Genomic DNA, 20,542 nt, shown 5'->3' with positions numbered 1-20,542 from the left:
TGTAGTGACCCCTCTTGCACTGAAATGCAGTGCCCCAGACTACTGTGCTACTCGGGAGCACAGGGTAATGCTGGCTTCACTTCTCTATGAATAAGGAGGTAATGTTTTCTACGTAGCAGGGATTCCCCTCAAGAGTGCGCAGTTGTTCCCCATCTCCACTGCTGTAGCAATCGGCTACATAAAATAACAATATAAAATAATCGCAAATGTTTTAGGTGGAAAAGTTCACATTTCCTGACTCAAAACCAATAGTACTTTGGACAAAAAAATAACTCAGTCGGCCACACGCTTTCAATAAAACAACGAATTTGTCCAAACTTTGCAGATTTCTGAATCATGAATTAGCTGGCGAAGTAGCAGAGCTAGGCCTGCATCCAGCAACGTCGCGAGTCAGTTGTTGCAGCTGTTTCAGTACAGAACTACAGGGAGAGAGAGGGAGAGAGGTTAAACTCCACTGGACTAGTTTCATAGTATGGAATCACTTCAGCGTTTCTTGATTTTTAAGAGTTGATTGACATCAAAATCCATCTGTATAAGATAGAAAAATCTGTCTTCTCATAGAAAACATCTTTAGCGAACGGTTAGGCCTACAAACTAATATGACCACTCTATGGAAGTATGAGACTCTCACAAACACAATGGCGTTCCCTGTTTTGCGCTACCGAAGATGATACCACCAATGTGCCAACTTCGGTCTCTAGCATCTGAAGGTAACCAGGAACCGGTTTCAAAAACAAACGGAATTCTGGTTTATTTTTGGACTGTTTGTTCAGCCATTTTATGAATTTGTTATTCAATGTGTTTCTATGATCATGACAAGATTCAACAACTGAGACATAAACTGAACAAGTTCCACAGACATGTGACTAACAGAAATGGAATAATGCGTCCCTGAACAAAGGGGGGGTCAAAATCAAAAGTAACAGTCAGTATCTGGTGTGGCCACCAGCTGCAATAAGTACTGCAGTGCATCTCCTCCTCATGGACTGCTCCAGATTTGCCAGTTCTTGCTGTGAGATGTTACCCCACTCTTCCACCAAGGCACCTGCAAGTTCCCGGGCATTTCTAGGGGGAATGGCCCTAGCCCTCACCCTCCGATCCAACAGGTCCCAGACATGCTCAATGGGATTGAGATCCGGGCTCTTCACTTGCCATGGCAGAACACTGACATTACTGTCTTGCGGGAAATCAAGCACAGAACGAGCAGTATGGCTGGTGGCATTGTCATGCTGGAGGGTCATGTCAGGATGAGACTGCAGGAAGAGTACCACATGAGGGAGGAGGATGTCTTCCCTGTAGCACACAGCGTTGGGATTGCCTGCAATTACAACAAGCTCAGTCCGATGACGCTGTGACAAACCGCCCCAGACCATGACAGACCCTCCACCTCCAAATCGATCCCGCTCCAGAGTACAGGCCTCTGTGTAACACTCATTCCTTCGACGATAAACGCGAATCCGACCATCACCCCTGGTGAGACAAAACCGTGACTCATCAGTGAAGAGCACTTTTTGCCAGTCCTGTCTGGTCCAGCGACAGTGGGTTTGTACCCATAGGCGACGTTGTTGCTGGTGATGTCTGGTGAGGACCTGCCTTACAACAGGTCTACAAGCCCTCAGTCCAGCCTCTCTCAGCCTATTGAGGACAGTCGGAGCACTGATGGAGGGATTGTGCCTTCCTGGTGTAACTCAGGCAGTTATTGTTTCCATCCTATACCTGTCCCGCAGGTGTGATGTTCGGATGTACTGATCCTGTGCAGGTGTTGTTACACGTGGTCTGCCACTCCGAGGACGATCAGCTGTCCGTCCTGTCTCCCTGTAGCGCTGTCTTAGGCGTCTCACAGTACGGACATTGCAATTTATTGCCCTGGCCATATCTGCAGTCCTCATTCCTCCTTGCAGCATACCTAAGTCACGTTCACGCAGATGAGCAGGGACCCTGGGCATCTTTCTTTTGGTGTTTTCAGAGTCCGTAGAAAGGCCTCTTTAGTGTCCTAAGTTTTCATAACTGTGACCTTAATTGCCTGCCGTCTGTAAGCTGTTAGTGTCTTAACGACCGTTCCACAGGTGCATGTTCATTAATTGTTTATGGTTCATTGAACAAGCATGGGAAACAGTGTTTAAACCCTTTACAATGAAGATCTGTGAAGTTATTTGGATTTTTATGAATTATCTTTGAAAGACAGGGTCCTGAAAAAGGGACGTTTCTTTTTTTTCTGAGTTTACATGATGTATTACACCATGTAGGAGCAGTTTGGACCTACTCAGTACTGTTACACCGTGTAGGAGCAGTTTGGACTTACCCAGCACTGTTACACCGTGTAGGAGCAGTTTGAACCTACTGAGTACTGTTACACCGTGTAGGAACAGTTTGGACCTACTCAGTACTGTTACACCGTGTAGGAGCAGTTTGGACCTACTCAGTACTGTTACACCGTGTAGGAGCAGTTTGGACCTACTCAGTACTGTTACACCGTGTAGGAGCAGTTTGGACCTACGCAGTACTGCTACACCGTGTAGGAGCAGTTTGAACCTACTCAGTACTGTTACACCGTGTAGGAGCAGTTTGTACCTACTCAGTACTGTTACACCTTGTAGGAGCAGTTTGGACCCACTCAGTACTGTCACACCGTGTAGGAGCAGTTTGGACCCACTCAGTACTGTTACACCGTGTAGGAGCAGTTTGGACCCACTCAGTACTGTTACACCGTGTAGGAGCAGTTTGGACCTACTCAGTACTGTTACACCGTGTAGGAGCAGTTTGGACCTACTCAGCACTGTTACACCGTGTAGGAGCAGTTTGGACCTACTGAGTACTGTTACACCGTGTAGGAACAGTTTGGACCTACTCAGTACTGTTACACCGTGTAGGAGCAGTTTGGACCTACTCAGTACTGTTACACCGTGTAGGAGCAGTTTGGACCTACTCAGTACTGTTACACCGTGTAGGAGCAGTTTGGACCTACGCAGTACTGCTACACCGTGTAGGAGCAGTTTGAACCTACTCAGTACTGTTACACCGTGTAGGAGCAGCTTGGACCTACTCAGTACTGTTACACCGTGTAGGAGCAGTTTGGACCTACTCAGTACTGTTACACCGTGTAGGAGCAGTTTGGACCTACGCAGTACTGCTACACCGTGTAGGAGCAGTTTGAACCTACTCAGTACTGTTACACCGTGTAGGAGCAGTTTGGACCCACTCAGTACTGTTACACCGTGTAGGAGCAGTTTGGACCCACTCAGTACTGTTACACCGTGTAGGAGCAGTTTGGACCCACTCAGTACTGTTACACCGTGTAGGAGCAGTTTGGACCTACTCAGTACTGTTATACCATTTGGACCTAGCTTTATCTGTTTGTTTGATTGATTTCCTAAATGCAGATGTACAGTAGTATGGTAGGGTGTTTTACATTCTCACTCATTAAAGATATTCACTAATCAACACATGCTTCTCTTTGTACGTAACAATATAATAATATTATATCATGAAATAAATGAAAACCTGCTTTTTGTCTAAAAATAAAATAAACATTTCCCTTGACTGTTACCCTCCCACCCAGCAGATGGCGATGTGCCTGTTTCAGGCAATGCTGCCAGTGTGACGTATAATCTAATGGACGGGACGCTTCTTCAACAACAACGGCGAGTTATCCACCTCTGTAGCTTTTAGCCAACATAGCCGAAAACATTCAAGCTCTTTATAAGCTTTCGGTGTATATTAGCCACTGTGTTTTAAACACACTTGTCGTATCTACTAGTTAGTTACCCAATTTAATATTTACGTTGTTGTTAGTCAGCTAGCTGGCTGAGTATATTAGCAGTAGTGCTAGTCTAGTCACTAATGCTAACTAGTTATCTAGCTAACATCCCAACCATGAGCTCACTAAACGACGCCACCACTTCCAAAGAGGGGATCTGCTGGATGGAGAAAGAAACTCTGGGGCTGAACATTGTCGTGAAAGAGGAGAAGGAAGAAGAGGATGTCACAGTAAAACAAGAAGCAGAGGGTGAGGCTGTTACAGTGAAAGAAGAAGAGAAAGAAGTGAAATTGACAGAAGATGAAGAAGCTTTCAGAGTGAAAGAGGAGGATGTTACAGTAAAAGAGGAGGAAGAGAAAGAGGAGGTGACTGTCACAATGAAAGAAGAGGAAGACATTTTTGGAATGAAGGAAGTGGGGGAGATTACTGTCACATTGGAAGAAGAAGAAGAAGAGGAGACAGGAGATCTGATTAACAACCGTGAGTAATATCTTAAAAACAGGTGTACAAACTCTGCAGTTGTTGAACCGATGTGTGGTTTTAAAGGGGCATTCTACTGAAGTTCTACACTTTAATAGTAGAGAGGGGGGCGGCCAACAAAACGTTAACATTTGTAAACATCTGATATCTCCTTCTGTAGTGCTTTGCTTGACATCACATAAAAGAAAAAATCAACTCGTGTGACTTCAAATGATGAAGAGGACAGAATCGCGACAAGGAAGGATCATTTTGATCTGGATGAAATGTATAAAAAAAATCATTACCACAGGTTATTTAAAATCCTTAATAGTATTTTGATGCACCCGTGCCTCAATCTTACAGAAACCATTGATTTCAAAGCTTAGCAACACATACAACTCTATGCACAAGGACTAGTTTTAGTCCCCTATCGACCCCTGAGGAACCCCTGGAAGACTCATCTGTTGGGTTGGTAGCATGTGGAAAGAGGCTGTCCAAAACCCATCTGTTGGGTTGGTAGCATGTGGAAAGAGGCTGTCCAAAACCCATCTGTTGGGTTGGTAGCATGTGGAAAGAGGCTGTCCAAAACCCATCTGTTGGGTTGGTAGCATGTGGAAAGAGGCTGTCCAAGACACATCTGTTGAGTTGGTAGCATGTGGAAAGAGGCTGTCCAAAACCCATCTGTTGAGTTGGTAACATGTGGAAAGAGGCAGTTGAGAGCAGTCCATTTTATGGACTTAGACCTCACAGGTGGGGGTTATTGCTATATGACAATAATAAAAAGCTTGAAGTCAGTCATGACAAATAAAGGGATATTCTGTTTCCATTCAATGTTCTACACAATAAGCAGTTATATATTAATTCTATATACTTTAAATACATTCTATTCAACATTCTATTCAATAACAACAACCAAAGATCCACTAATAAATGTTCTTTCTGATATGAAAATGGCTCTAACCAGTTGTTAGTTCTATTTCTGAGTTTAAGAGACAAAAACACTGTTTGTTCATTCTATAGTTTCTAGCCAATCACACTGGTTGTTCATTCTATAGTTTCTAGCCAATCATACTGGTTGTTCATTCTATAGTTTCTAGCCAATCACACTGGTTGTTCATTCTAAACAGAAATGGTTGCTATGCAGGCTGGCGAACGGAGCTCCAAGTCTAGGTCCAAGAGGCTTCTAAACAGCTTCTACCCCCAAGCCATAAGACACCCCCCCCCCCTCTTTTACACCGCTCCTACCCTTTTGTTATCATCTATGCATAGTCACTTGAATAACTCTACCGTCATGTACATATTACCTCCACTAACCGGTGCCCCCCGGCACATTGACTCTGTACCGGTTCCCCACGGTATATAGTCTCACTATTGTTATTTTACTGCAGCTCTTTAATTGCTTGTTACTTTTATTTCTCATTCTTATCCGTATTTTTTTTTTAAACTGCATTGTTGGTTAGGGGCTCGGTCTGTGTTTACCATCACTATCAACTGGAACCGGTTTGTGTTTACCATCACTATCAAATCAAATTGTATTAGTCACATTCGCCGAATACAACAGGTGTAGACCTTACAGTGAAATGCTTACTAAGTAAGCATTTCACTGTAAGGTCTACACCTGTTGTATTCGGCGAATGTGACTAATACAATTTGATTTGATAGTGATGGTAAACACAAACCGGTTCCAGTTGATAGTGATGGTAAACACAGACCGGTTCCAGTTGATAATGATGGTAAACACAGACCGGTTCCAGTTGATAATGATGCTAAACACAGACCGGTTCCAGTTGATAATGATGGTAAACACAGACCGGTTCCAGTTGATAATGATGCTAAACACAGACCGGTTCCAGTTGATAATGATGGTAAACACAGACCGGTTCCAGTTGATAATGATTGTAAACACAGACTGGTCCCAGTTGATAATGATGGTAAACACAGACCGGTTCCAGTTGATAATGATGGTAAACACAGACCGGTTCCAGTTGATAATGATTGTAAACACAGACCGGTTCCAGTTGATAATGATGGTAAACACAGACCGGTTCCAGTTGATAATGATGGTAAACACAGACCGGTTCCAGTTGATAATGATTGTAAACACAGACCGGTTCCAGTTGATAATGATGGTAAACACAGACCGGTTCCAGTTGATAATGATGGTAAACACAGACCGGTCCCATTTGATAATGATTGTAAACACAGACCGGTTCCAGTTGATAATGATTGTAAACACAGACTGGTCCCAGTTTATAAGGATGGTAAACACAGACCGGTTCCAGTTGATAATGATGGTAAACACAGACCGGTTCCAGTTGATAATGATAGTAAACACAGACCGGTTCCAGTTGATAATGATGGTAAACACAGACCGGTTCCAGTTGATAATGATGGTAAACACAGACCGGTTCCAGTTGATAATGATGGTAAACACAGACCGGTTCCAGTTGATAATGATGCTAAACACAGACCGGTTCCAGTTGATAATGATGGTAAACACAGACTGGTCCCAGTTGATAATGATGGTAAACACAGACCGGTTCCAGTTGATAATGATGCTAAACACAGACCGGTTCCAGTTGATAATGATGGTAAACACAGACCGGTTCCAGTTGCTTGATCGAGTCCCTGAGCTGACAAGGTAAAGGCTCCTGAGCAAGGCAGTTAACCTACTGTTCCTAGGCCGTCATTGTAAATCAGAATTTGTTCTTAACTGACTTAAAAAAAAAAAAGGTGAAATAATTTTTTTTTAAATAAAAAAATATATATATTGATAGTAAACAGACCGGTCCCAGTTGATATTGATGGTAAAACAGGTTGTAATTGATATTGATGGTAAAACAGGTTGTAATTGATATTGATGGTAAAACAGGTTCCAGTTGATATTGATGGTAAAACAGGTTGTAATTGATATTGATGGTAAAACAGGTTGTAATTGATATTGATGGTAAAACAGGTTGTAATTGATGTTGATGGTAAAACAGGTTGTAATTGATGTTGATGGTAAAACAGGTTGTAATTGAAGTTGATGGTAAAACAGGTTGTAATTGATATTGATGGTAAAACAGGTTGTAATTGATATTGATGGTAAAACAGGTTGTAATTGATATTGATGGTAAAACAGGTTGTAATTGATGTTGATGGTAAAACAGGTTGTAATTGATGTTGATGGTAAAACAGGTTGTAATTGATATTGATGGTAAAACAGGTTGTAATTGAAGTTGATGGTAAAACAGGTTGTAGTTGATATTGATGGTAAAACAGGTTGTAATTGATATTGATGGTAAAACAGGTTGTAATTGATATTGATGGTAAAACAGGTTGTAATTGATGTTGATGGTAAAACAGGTTGTAATTGATATTGATGGTAAAACAGGTTGTAATTGATATTGATGGTAAAACAGGTTGTAATTGATATTGATGGTAAAACAGGTTGTAATTGATATTGATGGTAAAACAGGTTGTAATTGATATTGATGGTAAAACAGGTTGTAATTGATATTGATGGTAAAACAGGTTCCAGTTGTTATTGATAGTGAAACAGGTTCCAATTTATATTGATGGTAAGAAGGGGCAAGAATGGTACATAACGGGCTAAGTTAAAATGGGGCTAGGGTTATGATGGGGCTAGAATGGTACATAGGGGGTGAAGATGGGGCTAGAATGGTACATAAGGGGTGAAGATGGGGCTAGAATGGTACATAAGGGGTGAAGATGGGGCTAGAATGGTACATAAGGGGTGAAGATGGGGCTAGAATGGTACATAAGGGGTGAAGATGGGGCTAGAATGGTACATAAGGGGTGAAGATGGGGCTAGAATGGTACATAAGGGGTTAAGATGGGGTTAGAATGTTACATACGGGGTTAAGATGAGGCTAGAATGGTACATAAGGGGTGAAGATGGGGCTAGAGTGGTACATAAGTGGTTAACCCCTTATGTACCATTCTAGTAGCAAACCAACAATTAGCCACTAAGTGTCATTATAGTAATTAAAGAGATTACACATAAATATATAAACATGTTCCATACATTGCTGTTTAATAATGAGTCACCAAAATAAGTTCTATACATATTTTCTTTTACATACAAAATGTGTAATAATTGCCGAGTTTGTACAGGCAAATAGCACGATTTTTACAAATCCCCTTTTTTGTAAACCAAATGCTAGTCTATAAGCATGGGGTAATAATGTCTAAATTAGTCTTTGTAGTGGAGATTAGTTTATGAATAGCCTGGCAGGGCTGTAGGACAGTGGAGATTAGTTTATAAATGGCCTGGCAGGGCTGTGGGACAGTGGAGATTAGTTTATAAATGGCCTGGCAGGGCTGTAGGACAGTGGAGATTAGTTTATAAATGGCCTGGCAGGGCTGTGGGACAGTGGAGATTAGTTTATAAATGGCCTGGCAGGGCTGTGGGACAGTGGAGATTAGTTTATAAATGGCCTGGCAGGGCTGTGGGACAGTGGGGATTGGCCGGCAGGGCTGTGGGCGTGGGGATAGAATGGCCTGGCAGGGCTGTGGGACAGTGGGGATTAGTTTATAAATTGCCTGGCAGGGCTGTGGGACAGTGGATGTGTAGGAATAATTCAAATGGAACTGTTAACAGGCATTACCCGGGATTAACGTGAATAACTATCAACCAATCAGCATTCAGGATCCAAATGTTGTGTTTCATAATGAGGGCTCTAGTCTGGATTAAACCTCATAGGAAATCAGTTTTATAATGGAGGTTTCATTCAGGTCTATCTGTTTAACTAAATACTCTGTTTAACTAAATACTCTGTTTGTCTTTGGCAGGAGAGAGACCAGACTCTCAATCTGACAGCAGAAAGAGTCCTTCAGGGGAACCAGACACTGAGACGCCCAAGCCAGCGATGCGCCACCACTGCTTCCAGTGTAATATGAGTTTTAAGTGGTTATGGAAGCTGAAAGAGCATGAAAGGACACACACAGGAGAAAAGCCCTTCCAATGCTCCCAGTGTGGAAATAGATTCTCACGAGCACATGACCTAAAATCACACGAGAGGACACACACAGGGGAAAAACCACACAATTGTTCCCAGTGTGGAAAGCTTTTTTCCCATTTAGGGAACCTGAACAAACATAAGAGAATACACTCTGGAGAGAAGCCTTACCCCTGTTCCCAGTGTGGAAAGAATTTTAGGTCTTCAGATAACCTGAAAGCGCACGAAAGGACACACACAGGGGAGAAACCTTACCATTGCTCTCTTTGTGGAAAGGATTTTACCAAGTTAAGGAACCTAAAAGAGCATGAGAGGAAACACACAGGAGAAAAGCCTTACGAATGCTCCCAGTGTGGAAAGAGTTTTTCCCATATAGGGAACCTGAACAAACATAAGAGAATACACTCTGGAGAGAAGCCTTACCCCTGTTCCCATTGTGGAAAGAATTTTAGGTCTTCAGATAACCTGAAAGCGCATGAAAGGACACACACAGGGGAGAAACCTTACCATTGTGCCCTGTGTGGAAAGGATTTTACCAAGTTAGGGAACCTAAAAGAGCACGAGAGAAAACACACAGGAGAAAAGCCTTACCACTGCTCCCAGTGTGGAGAGAGATTTTCAAGATCACCAAACCTTAAAACGCATGAGAGGACACACGCAGGAGAAAAGCCTTACCACTGCTCCAATTGTGGAAAGAGATTTTCAACATCATCGGACCTAAAAAAGCACCAGAGGACACACACAAGGGAGAAATCTTACCATTGCTCTCAATGTGGAAATAGTTTTTTACGATCACATGACCTAAAATCACACGAGCTGACACACACAGGAGAAAAACCACATAGTTGCTCCCAGTGTGGAAAGTGTTTTTTGTATTTAGGGAACCTGAACAAACATAAGAAAATACACACTGGAGAGAAGCCTTACCCCTGTTCCCATTGTGGAAAATTCTTTAGGTCGTTAGATAACATGAAGGAGCATGAGAGGACACACACAGGGGAGAAGCTTTACCATTGTGCCCTGTGTGGAAAGAGATATTCACGATCGCATGACCTAAAATTACATAAAATGAAACACACAGGAGAAGAAAACATGCAATTACACACACAGGGGATAAACCACACAATTGGTCCCAGTGGGGAATTTTTTTTACGCAGTTAGAGAACCTCTTCCCATTGTGGAACTATATTTTCCTGATCACATTACCTAAATTCACATAATCAAACCAAGCTATATTTATACATTTTATACATTTCAGTAATGGAATGCAACACAATGGGCTTCACAGGAAAAAAACGATGAAAACAAAAACTGAAATATTTACTAGACAACAAACATAAGAGGATAAAAAACTAAAGATTGACTGGTCTTGGTCAGCACCCGTGCTGCAACATTCTGTATGTTTTGCAGTTGACCAAGGGCTTTCTTGGGTAGCTCAGACAGGAGAACATTACAATAGTCAAGCCTGCTTGTAATAAAAGCATGGATGAGTCTCTCTCTATCAGCCTGAGATAGAAACGGCCGCACCTTGGCAATGTTCCTCAGGTGGTAAAAAGCTATGTTTGTCACATTCCTAATGTGTGATTCGAAATTGCTGCAGCATTCTCTATGACGACTAGCTTGATTAAGTCTCCATGTGTATCGCAATAGGTCAGGGATTGTTATTCTCTAAATATCCACTATTTCTAATGAGTTCATAATATTTGTGGTCTTCGTAACGGCACGGGGATGATAGTTTGTAGAGTGATTTACTTTACGGTCAATTGAGGTACTTAACACTGTGTTATAGTGTCCCACCATAATGATTGGATCGTTTGTTGCCTGTAAGTTCAATAAATTGGTATAAATATTTTTGAAGAAGTATGGATCATCCTGATTTGGACCATATAGATTAATGAGCCAAATCAGTTTTTCCATCCACTTTTATATTCAAAAGGATCCACCTTCCTTGCGAATCATTCCTGACTGTTTGCACGTTCGGATCGACATTTTTGTTAATTAATATCATCACACCTTTTGAGTTCCTTTGTCCATTAGAAAATGATTTCACCACCCCATTCCTTTTTCCACGCAACTTCATCTAAGAATGTAGATTGAGTTTCCTGTAAATAGTATATGTTATATTCCTTTTCTTTCAGCCGCGTAAAGACTTTTCCTATAATCTCTTAAGCCGTTACAATTATAACTGGCTATACTTATTGTAGCCCTTACTGTAACTATATACTATTCTCAGTCTAAATGGACCATAATTAGTGCTTGTAAAGTTACTGCCATAAGAGGTATTATGACGGTCAAAAATAGAGATTTCAAATGTCTGATGTTTAGAATTCAAGAAACAGGTTCGAGCAACATCTGTTTGCCTGTGAGCCAATGGCACAGATGTTAGAAAATTGAGTCAAGATATTATGTGTGTAGTAGATCTGTGTATGATCGTGGATGTGATTTAGTGAGAGTGTGTACGATGTCTGGATTAGAGTAAGACTATAATGTGTGATGTCTAAATAAAGAATAACCCGGCCAGTTCGCAGGGTTGAGTGTCTGTGTGTGTGTTTTTTTTTGTTTTTTTTTTAACCATTATTTTTACCAGGTAAGTTGACTGAGAACACATTCTCATTTACAGAAACGACCTGGGGAATAGTTACAGGGGAGAGGAGGGGGATGAATGAGCCGATTGTAAGCTGGGGATGATTAGGTGGAACATGGAGTGTAGCCTTAATATTCATGATGATGATTGTAATCCGTATCGTATCATCGTCATAGTTACATTAAACTTCATTTTCATAGAAAAACACATCCCAGCATTTCCACAGTAATTGACGTTTCACATGATCATGAAAGAGACCTTGCATTACTATAGAGACAGCTTCACTACAGTACAAATGTATCCCGTACATTATCTTATTATTCCCCAACGTTTCTGTTCTGATATCTTCCCATTGCTTGTTGTAAACATGTAGACAAAGACAAGATAGATAGACAAACAAAAATCATATTGAATTACAGAAAAGTTCTCGACAATAGAGAGAGAGAGAGTGAGAGAAGAAAAGAGAGGAGAGAGAAATACAGAGGAGAGAGAAGAGAAGCTACTGGGGAATCCTCCACAAGCTACTGGGGAATCCTCCACAAGCTACTGGGGAATCCAACACAAGCTACTGGGCAATCACCACAAGCTACTGGGGAATCCTTCACAAGCTACTGGGGAATCCTTCACAAGCTACTGGGGAATCCTTCACAAGCTACTGGGGAATCCTTCACAAGCTACTGGGGAATCCTTCACAAGCTACTGGGGAATCCTTCCACAAGCTACTGGGGAATCCTTCACAAGCTACTGGGGAATCCTTCGAAAGCTACTGGGGAATCCTTCGACAAGCTACTGGGGAATCCTTCGACAAGCTACTGGGGAATCCTCAACAAGCTACTGGGGAATCCTTCACAAGCTACTGGGGAATCCTTCACGAGCTACTGGGGAATCTTCCACAAGCTACTGGGGAATCTTCCACAAGCTACTGGGGAATCTTCCACAAGCTACTGGGGAATCTTCCACAAGCTACTGGGGAATCTTCCACAAGCTACTGGGGAATCTTCCACAAGCTACTTTGGAATCCTCAAATAAGCTACTGGGGAATCCTTCACGAGCTACTGGGGAATCCTTCACAAGCTACTGGGGAATCCTTCACAAGCTACTGGGGAATCCTTCCCAAGCTAATTAATACATGATTCCATATGTGTGATTTCATAGATTTGAAAAACCCTGTAAAGAAAAACCTTGGAATGAGTAGGTGTGTCCAAATTTTTGACTGTATTGTTACACCATGTAGGAGCAGTATAGATCTAGTCTGTTCATTATATACATCTACATGATGTATTGTTACACCATGTAGGAGCAGTATAGACATAGTTTGTTCATTATATACATCTACATGATGTATTGTTACACCATATATGTCTAAACTCAGCAAAAAAAGAAACGTCCCTTTTTCAGGACCCTGTCTTTCAAAGATAATTCGTAAAAATCCAAATAACTTCACAGATCTTCATTGTAAAGGGTTTAAACACTGTTTCCCATGCTTGTTCAATAAACCATAAACAATCAATGAACATGCACCTGTGGAGCGGTCATTAAGACACTAACAGCTTACAGACGGTAGGCAATTAAGGTCACAGTTATGAAAACTTAGGACACTTAAAAGGCCTTTCTACTGACACTGAAAAACACCAAAAGAAAGATGCCCAGGGTCCCTGCTCATCTGCGTGAATGTGCCTTAGGCATGCTGCAAGGAGGCATGAGGACTGCAGATGTGGCCAGGGCAATAAATTGTAATGTTCGTACTGTGAGACGCCTAAGACAGCGCTACAGGGAGACAGGACGGACAGCTGATCGTCCTCGTAGTGGCAGGCCACATGTAACAACATCTGCACAGGATCGGTACATCCGAGCATCACACCTGCGGGACAGGTACAGGATGGCAACAACAACTGCCCGAGTTACACCAGGAACGCACAATCCCTCCATCGGTGCTCAGGCTGTCCGCAATAGCCTGAGAGAAGCTGGACTGAGGGCTTGTAGGCATGTTGTAAGGCAGGTCCTCACCAGACATCACCGGCAACAACGTCTCCTATGGGCACAAACCCACCGTCGCTGGACCAGACAGGATTGGCAAAAAGTGCTCTTCACTGACGAGTCTCACCAGGGGTGATGGTTGGATTCGCGTTCATCGTCGAAGGAATGAGCGCTACACCGAGGCCTGTACTCTGGATCGATTTGGAGGTGGAGGGTCCGTCATGGTCTGGGGCGGTGTGTCACAGCATCATCGGACTGAGCTCGTTGTCATTGCAGGCAATCTCAACGCTGTGCGTTACAGGGAAGACATCCTCCTCCCTCATGTGGTACCCTTCCTGCAGGCTCATCCTGAAATGACCCTCCAGCATGACAATGCCACCAGCCATACTGCTCGTTCTGTGCGTGATTTCCTGCAAGACAGGAATGTCAGTGTTCTGCCATGGTCAGCGAAGAGCCCGGATCTCAATCCCATTGAGCATGTTTTGGACCTGTTGGATCGGAGGGTGAGGGCTAGGACCATCCCCCCCAGAAATGTCCGGGAACTTGCAGGTGCCTTGGTGGAAGAGTGGGGTAACATCTCACAGCAAGAACTGTCAAATCTGGTGCAGTCCATGAGGAGGAGATGCACTGCAGTACTTAATGCAGATGGTAGCCACACCAGATACTGACTGTTACTTTTTATTTTGACCCCCCCCCCCCTTTGTTCAGGGACACATTATTAAATTTCTGTTAGTCACATGTCTGTGGAACTTGTTCAGTTTATGTCTCAGTTGTTGAATCTTATGTTTATACAAATATTTACACATGTTAAGTTTGCTGAAAATAAACGCAGTGAGAGGACGTTGAATTTTTTTGCTGAGTTTACATGGACAGGACCAGAGCATCTAATGATGAAACATTATGGAGTCTTAAAGGAGGACTGTAGCATCTAATGATGAAACATTATGGAGTCTTAAAGGAGGACTGTAGCATCTAATGATGAAACATGATGGAGTCTTAAAGGAGGACTGTAGTATCGAATGATGAAACATTATGGAGTCTTAGAGGAGGACTGTAGCATCTATAGATTAAACACAACAATTTCTTAAAGGAGGACTGGGTAAGGCCAAAATGTTACACATTTCCTCACTGATGCTTTAAATATATATATATATATATATATATATATATATATATATATATATATATATATATATATGTACAGTTGAAGTCGGATGTTTACATACACATTTAAACTCAGTTTTTCACAATTCCTGACATTTAATCCTAGTAAAAATTCCCTGTCTTAGGTCAGTTAGGATCACCACTTTATTTTAAGAATGTGAAATGTCAGAATAATAGTAGAGAGAATGATTTATTTCAGCTTTTATTTATTTCATCACATTCCCAGTGGGTCAGAAGTTTACATACACTCAATTAGTATTTGCTAGCATTGCCTTTAAATTGTTTAACTTGGGTCAAACGTTTCGGGTAGCCTTCCACAAGCTTCCCACAATAAGTTGGGTGAATTTTGGCCCATTCCTCCTGACAGAGCTGGTGTAACTGAGTCAGGATGTAGGTCTCCTTGCTCGCACACGCTTTTTCAGTTCTGCCCACAAATTTTTCGGTAGGATTGAGGTCAGGACTTTGTGATGGCCACTCCAATACCTTGACTTTGTTGTCCTTAAGCCATTTTGCCACAACTTTGGAAGTATGCTTGGGGTCATTGTCCATTTGGAAGACTCATTTGCGACCAAGCTTTAACTTCCTGACTGATGTCTTGAGATGTTGCTTCAATATATCCACGTAATTTTCCATCCTCATGATGCCATATATTTTGTGAAGTGCACCAGTCCCTTCCGCAGCAAAGCACCCCCACGACATGATGCTGCCACCCCCGTGCTTCATGGTTGGGATGGTGTTCTTTGGCTTGCAAGCCTCCCCCTTTTTCCTCCAAACATAACAATGGTCATTATGGCCAAACAGTTCTATTTTTGTTTCATCAGACCAGAGGACATTTCTCCAAAAAGTACGGTCTTTGTCCCCATGTGCAGTTGCAAACCGTAGTCTGGCTTTTTTATGGTGGTTTTGGAGCAGTGGCTTCTTCCTTGCTGAGCGGCCTTTCAGGTTATGTCGATATAGGGGACTCGTGTTACTGTGGATATAGATACTTTTGTACCTGTTTCCTCCAGCATCTTCACAAGGTCCTTTGCTCTTGTTCTGGGATTGATTTGCACTTTTCGCACCAAAGTACGTTCATCTTTAGGAGACAGAATGTGTCTCCTTCCTGAGCGGTATGATGGCTGCGTGGTCCCGTGGTGTTTATACTTGCGTACTATTGTTTGTACAGAATGAACGTGGTACCTTCAGTCGTTTGGAAATTGCTCCCAAGGATGAACCAGACTTGTGGAGGTCTACAATAATTTTTCTCAGGTCTTGGCTGATTTCCTTTGATTTTCCCATGATGTCAAGCAAATAGGCACTGAGTTTGAAGGTAGGCCTCAAATACATTCACAGGTGACTCAAATGTTGTCAATTAGCCTTTCAGAAGCTTCTAAAGCCATGACATAATTTTCTGTAATTTTCCAAGCTGTTTAAAGGCTCAGTCAACTTAGTGTATGTAAACTTCTGACCCACTGGAATTGTGATACAGTGAATTATAAGTGAAATAATCTCTCTGTAAACAATTGTTTAAAAAATTACTTGTGTCATGCACAAAGTAGATGTCCTAACCGACTTGCCAAAACTATAGTTTGTTAACAAGAAATGTGTGGAGTGGTTGAAAAACAAGGTTTAATGACACCAACATAAGTGTATGTAAACTTCCGACTTCAACTGTATATATTTTTATATTACACATTAGTTATTCAAAGTAAGCATCCTACAAATACTGTAGATATACAAAAGTATGTGGACGCCCCTTCAAATGAGTGGATATGGATTTTTTCACTTCATCAACCTGAAAGGAGTGGGTCTAGCCCTATGCCCTTTACAAGTCATTAGTCCTCTCTCAACAAAAGTATGTGGACGCCCCTTCAAATTAGTGGATTCGGCTATTTCAGCCACACCCGTTGCTGACAGTTTTATAAAATCGAGTACACAGCTATGCAATCTCCATAGACAAACAATGGCAGTAGAATGGCCTTACTGAAGAGTTCAGTGACTTTCAACGTCATAGGATGCCACCTTTCCAACAAGTCAGTTTGTAAAATGTTGACTGTAAGTGCTGTTATTGTGAAGGGGAAACGTCTAGGAGCAACAACAGTGCTGAAGCGCATAACTCGTAAAAATCCTCTGTCCTCGGCTGCAACACTCACTACTGAGTTCCAAACTGCCTCTAGAAGCAACGTCAGCACAAGAACTGTTTGTCTGGGAGCTTTGTGAAATGGGTTTCAATGGTCGAGCAGCCGCAGCCAAGCCTAAGTTCACCATGCGCAATGCTAAGCGTCGGCTGGATTGGTGGAAAGCTTGCCTCCTTTGGACTCCAGAGCGGTGGAGACGCATTCTCTGGAGTGATGAATCACGCTTCACCATCTGGGAGTACGATGGGAAAATCTTGGTTTGGCGGATGACAGGAGAATGCTACCTGCCCCAATGCATAGTACCAACTTTAAAGTTAGGTGGAGGAGGAATAATGGTCTGGGGCTGTTTTTCATGGTTCGGGCTGGGCCCCTTAGTTCCAGGGAAGGGAAATCTTAACGCTACAGCATACAATGACATTCTAGATAATTTTGTGATTTCAGTTTTGTGGCAACAGCCCTTTCTGGTTTCAGCATGACAATGTCCCTATGCACAAAGCGAGGTCCATACAGAAATGGTTTGTCAAAATCGGTGTGGAAGAACTTGACTGGCCTGCACAGAGCCCTGCTCTCAACCACTACTGCAAAGGCAGGCCTAATCGCCCAACATCAGTGGCCGACCTCACTAAAGCTCTTGTGGCTGAATAGAAGCGTCCATTTCTATAATTTACTTCCGTTACTTGAGTCATCTACAAAAATCTCTCTCTCCATGCCACTTTCCACACAGACCTAGCCCCGCCCCGTCACTCAAGGCACACATTTGTTGTTCCTCGACCACGAGACGCTTGAGTTCAGTCTGCCTGGTCAATGCAGCACATGCAACAATATTGATGACAACGATGCTGTTTCCACTTTGCTTCTTAATACAAATCCACTAGCGTTCTATAATTACACTATTAGTTTGTGTTACATCTGCAAACAGCTAGTTTGTCTTGTCTTGGCAAGTCGTCAGTAAATCGTGTTAGCCGCTATTCGCTAGTTAGCCAGCTAGCCAATGAATGTACTGAGTCAGAGTAAACGTAGCTAGCTATACAGCTTGATACCAGTGATGGTGTAGACCTAAATCATCATGTTTGTGCAACAGTAGCTTCTAAATCAAAGAAGAATAGCCAACGATTAATATGTTAGCTACATGAAGTAGCTAAGAGAAAACATTTAATGTAGATTATAGGGTCCCCTAGAAAACACTGACCAACACTTAGGTTCCTACCCTGTCACAAAAGCTCCTCCCTGGCATTTTCATTCGTTGTCATGTCAAACAGAATTGTATTCAAAGTGCAGAATTAGAATAATCATTATTTTACCATCACTGTATTGCCCACTATTGTATTCTAAATATAATCATTCTATTTCCATAATTCCAACAGGTCACCCAAGTGTTTTGATCTAAATAGCAAGTTAAATCGCAATTGCAACATTTAGTTAAAAATAAGTCCTAGATTGTTTGCCAGCAATGTGCAGCCCTACATGGCATGATCTCAAATGAGTGTAGGAAATGCAGAAATTGATGTTCTAATTGAACAGTATAAAACTATCAGAATGGATAAAGACCCATTTGAAATCACTTAGAATAAATGTGTTGCTACCCCAGGGTCACACACTACTCATAAATAACATATAGAATGTATGTGTTGTCACCCCAGGGTCACACACTACTCATAAAGAACATATAGAATGTATGTGTTGTCACCCCAGGGTCACACACTACTCATAAAGAACATATAGAATGTATGTGTTGTCACCCCAGGGTCACACACTACTCATAAAGAACATTTAGAATGTGTGTGTTGTCACCCCAGGGTCACACACTACTCATAAAGACCATTTAGAATTTGTATTATTCAAAAACATAAAATACCGTCATACGTCAAAAATTCAAAAAAATACAGTGATATGATATTTTAGCCATATTGCCCAACCCTTCTGTAGAGCACCTATACAGTGGCTTCGGAAAGTATTCAAACCCCTTCACTTTTTCCACATTTTGTTACGTTACAGCCTTATTCTAAAATGGATTTAATAATTTTTTCCCCCTCAGCAATCTACACACAATACCCCATAATGACCGCAAAAACAGGTATTTAGACATTGTTGCAAATGTATACAAAATAAAAGTACTGATACATTTACATAAGTATTAATGTAAAATGAATTAATGCGAAATTAATAAAATAAGTCAAGTAAACATATCACTAATTACCATGAAATCTAGTGCCTGAATTTGGGCACTGTAGTCTTGAGGTTTTAAAGCCACACTGTAAGATGTTTCCCATCAGTGGGCCACCAAAACATTATTAACAATGTATCAAATGGAGCCAATGTCATTGATTGAAATACTGTAGTCCTCATTATCTATTATTATAGAGCTCTGCTCAGCCTAAAAACAGCAAGATTAGAGTTGGAGCTCTACAACATCACTTGTTTTTAAAATCTTTTTTTTTTTATTGATGAAATGTTTCAAACTAGCCTCAGGTTATTGAGGGAACTGATTAGGATTCAACCTCATAGCAAGAAAGTTGTACCATGTGGAGGTTTTGTTGAGGTCTCTCTTTAAATAAATACTATTTTCTTTGGCAGGACAAAAGGCCAGATTCGGAGAAACCAAAGCCAGAAACATCCAAACCACCAAGAAGACTCCACTGCTCCCAGTGTGGAATGAGTTTTAACCATTTAAGTAGCCTGAATATACATGAGATGACACACACAGGAGAGAAGCCATACCACTGCTCCCAGTGTGGAAAGAGTTTTAACCGGTTGGGGAGCCTGAAAAGACATGAGAGGACACACACAGGAGTGGAGCCTTACCACTGCTCTCAGTGTGGAAAGAGTTTTACCCGGTTAGGATCCCAAAAAGAACATGAGAGAATACATACAGGAGAAAAGCCTTACCACTGCTTGCAGTGTGGAAAGAGTTTTACCGGGTTATCTAACCTGAAAAGTCATGAGAGGACACACACAGGGGTGAAACCTCATCACTGCTCTCAGTGTGGAAATAGTTTTAACCGGTTAGGGGGCCTGAACAGACATGAGAGGAGACACACAGGATAGAAGCCTTACCACTGCTCCTAGTGTGGATAGAGTTTTACCCAGTTAGAGAACATGAAAACACATGAGAGGACGCACATAGGACATGAACTTCATTACTGCTCCCAGTGTGGAAAGAGTTTTGCCTTGATAGGAAACCTGAAAGCTCATGAGCAAATACTTACAGGGGAGAAGCCTTACTAATGCTCAGAGGCTACTGGGGGGAAGATATTCCTCATCACAGTCAATTAAAAGTCGTGAGAATCTGACAAAACATGCATTGTGTGCCCCTCTTACATTTTTGATTGAGAATGTTTTTTGTTTATGCCATAGGCAAGCAGCAAACATCATTGTCTCAATGAAGAGTTCATCATTAGACTTCCCTGGGGTATTTACAAGCCTCCCACTGGGCAAAAACTGGTTAAATAAACGTTGTTTCCACATTTCAACAAGAACAAAAAAATCCATGTGATGACGTTAGCTCAATGTGGAGAACTGA

The 20,542-nt window shown here is 41.9% G+C and overlaps 1 protein-coding gene across 1 annotated transcript; it reads left to right on the top strand.

Moving 5' to 3' along the window:
- The first annotated feature begins 3,618 nt into the window (after window positions 1-3,618).
- LOC145862677 (uncharacterized) lies at window positions 3,619-11,719 on the top strand. Its single transcript, XM_082967805.1, has 2 exons — window positions 3,619-4,237; window positions 9,014-11,719. The coding sequence occupies exons 1-2, from the start codon at window positions 3,841-3,843 to the stop codon at window positions 10,339-10,341; spliced, it is 1,725 nt and encodes a 574-aa protein (XP_082823931.1). The 5' UTR covers window positions 3,619-3,840; the 3' UTR covers window positions 10,342-11,719.
- Window positions 11,720-20,542: the final 8,823 nt, after the last annotated feature.

This window comes from Salmo salar, chromosome 02, assembly GCF_965601325.2.
Source record: "Salmo salar chromosome 02, fSalSal1, whole genome shotgun sequence".
Taxonomy (NCBI): domain Eukaryota; kingdom Metazoa; phylum Chordata; class Actinopteri; order Salmoniformes; family Salmonidae; genus Salmo; species Salmo salar.
This window is presented reverse-complemented; position numbering and strand designations above follow the sequence as displayed.

Bases quoted from the DNA above. Each gene is read 5' to 3' on its own strand.
- LOC145862677 (XM_082967805.1), top strand. From the start codon at position 3,841: ATGCTAACTAGTTATCTAGCTAACATCCCAACCATGAGCTCACTAAAC. The intron at 4,238-9,013 runs GTGAGTAATATC...TGTCTTTGGCAG, and splicing joins AGGAGATCTGATTAACAACC to GAGAGAGACCAGACTCTCAA.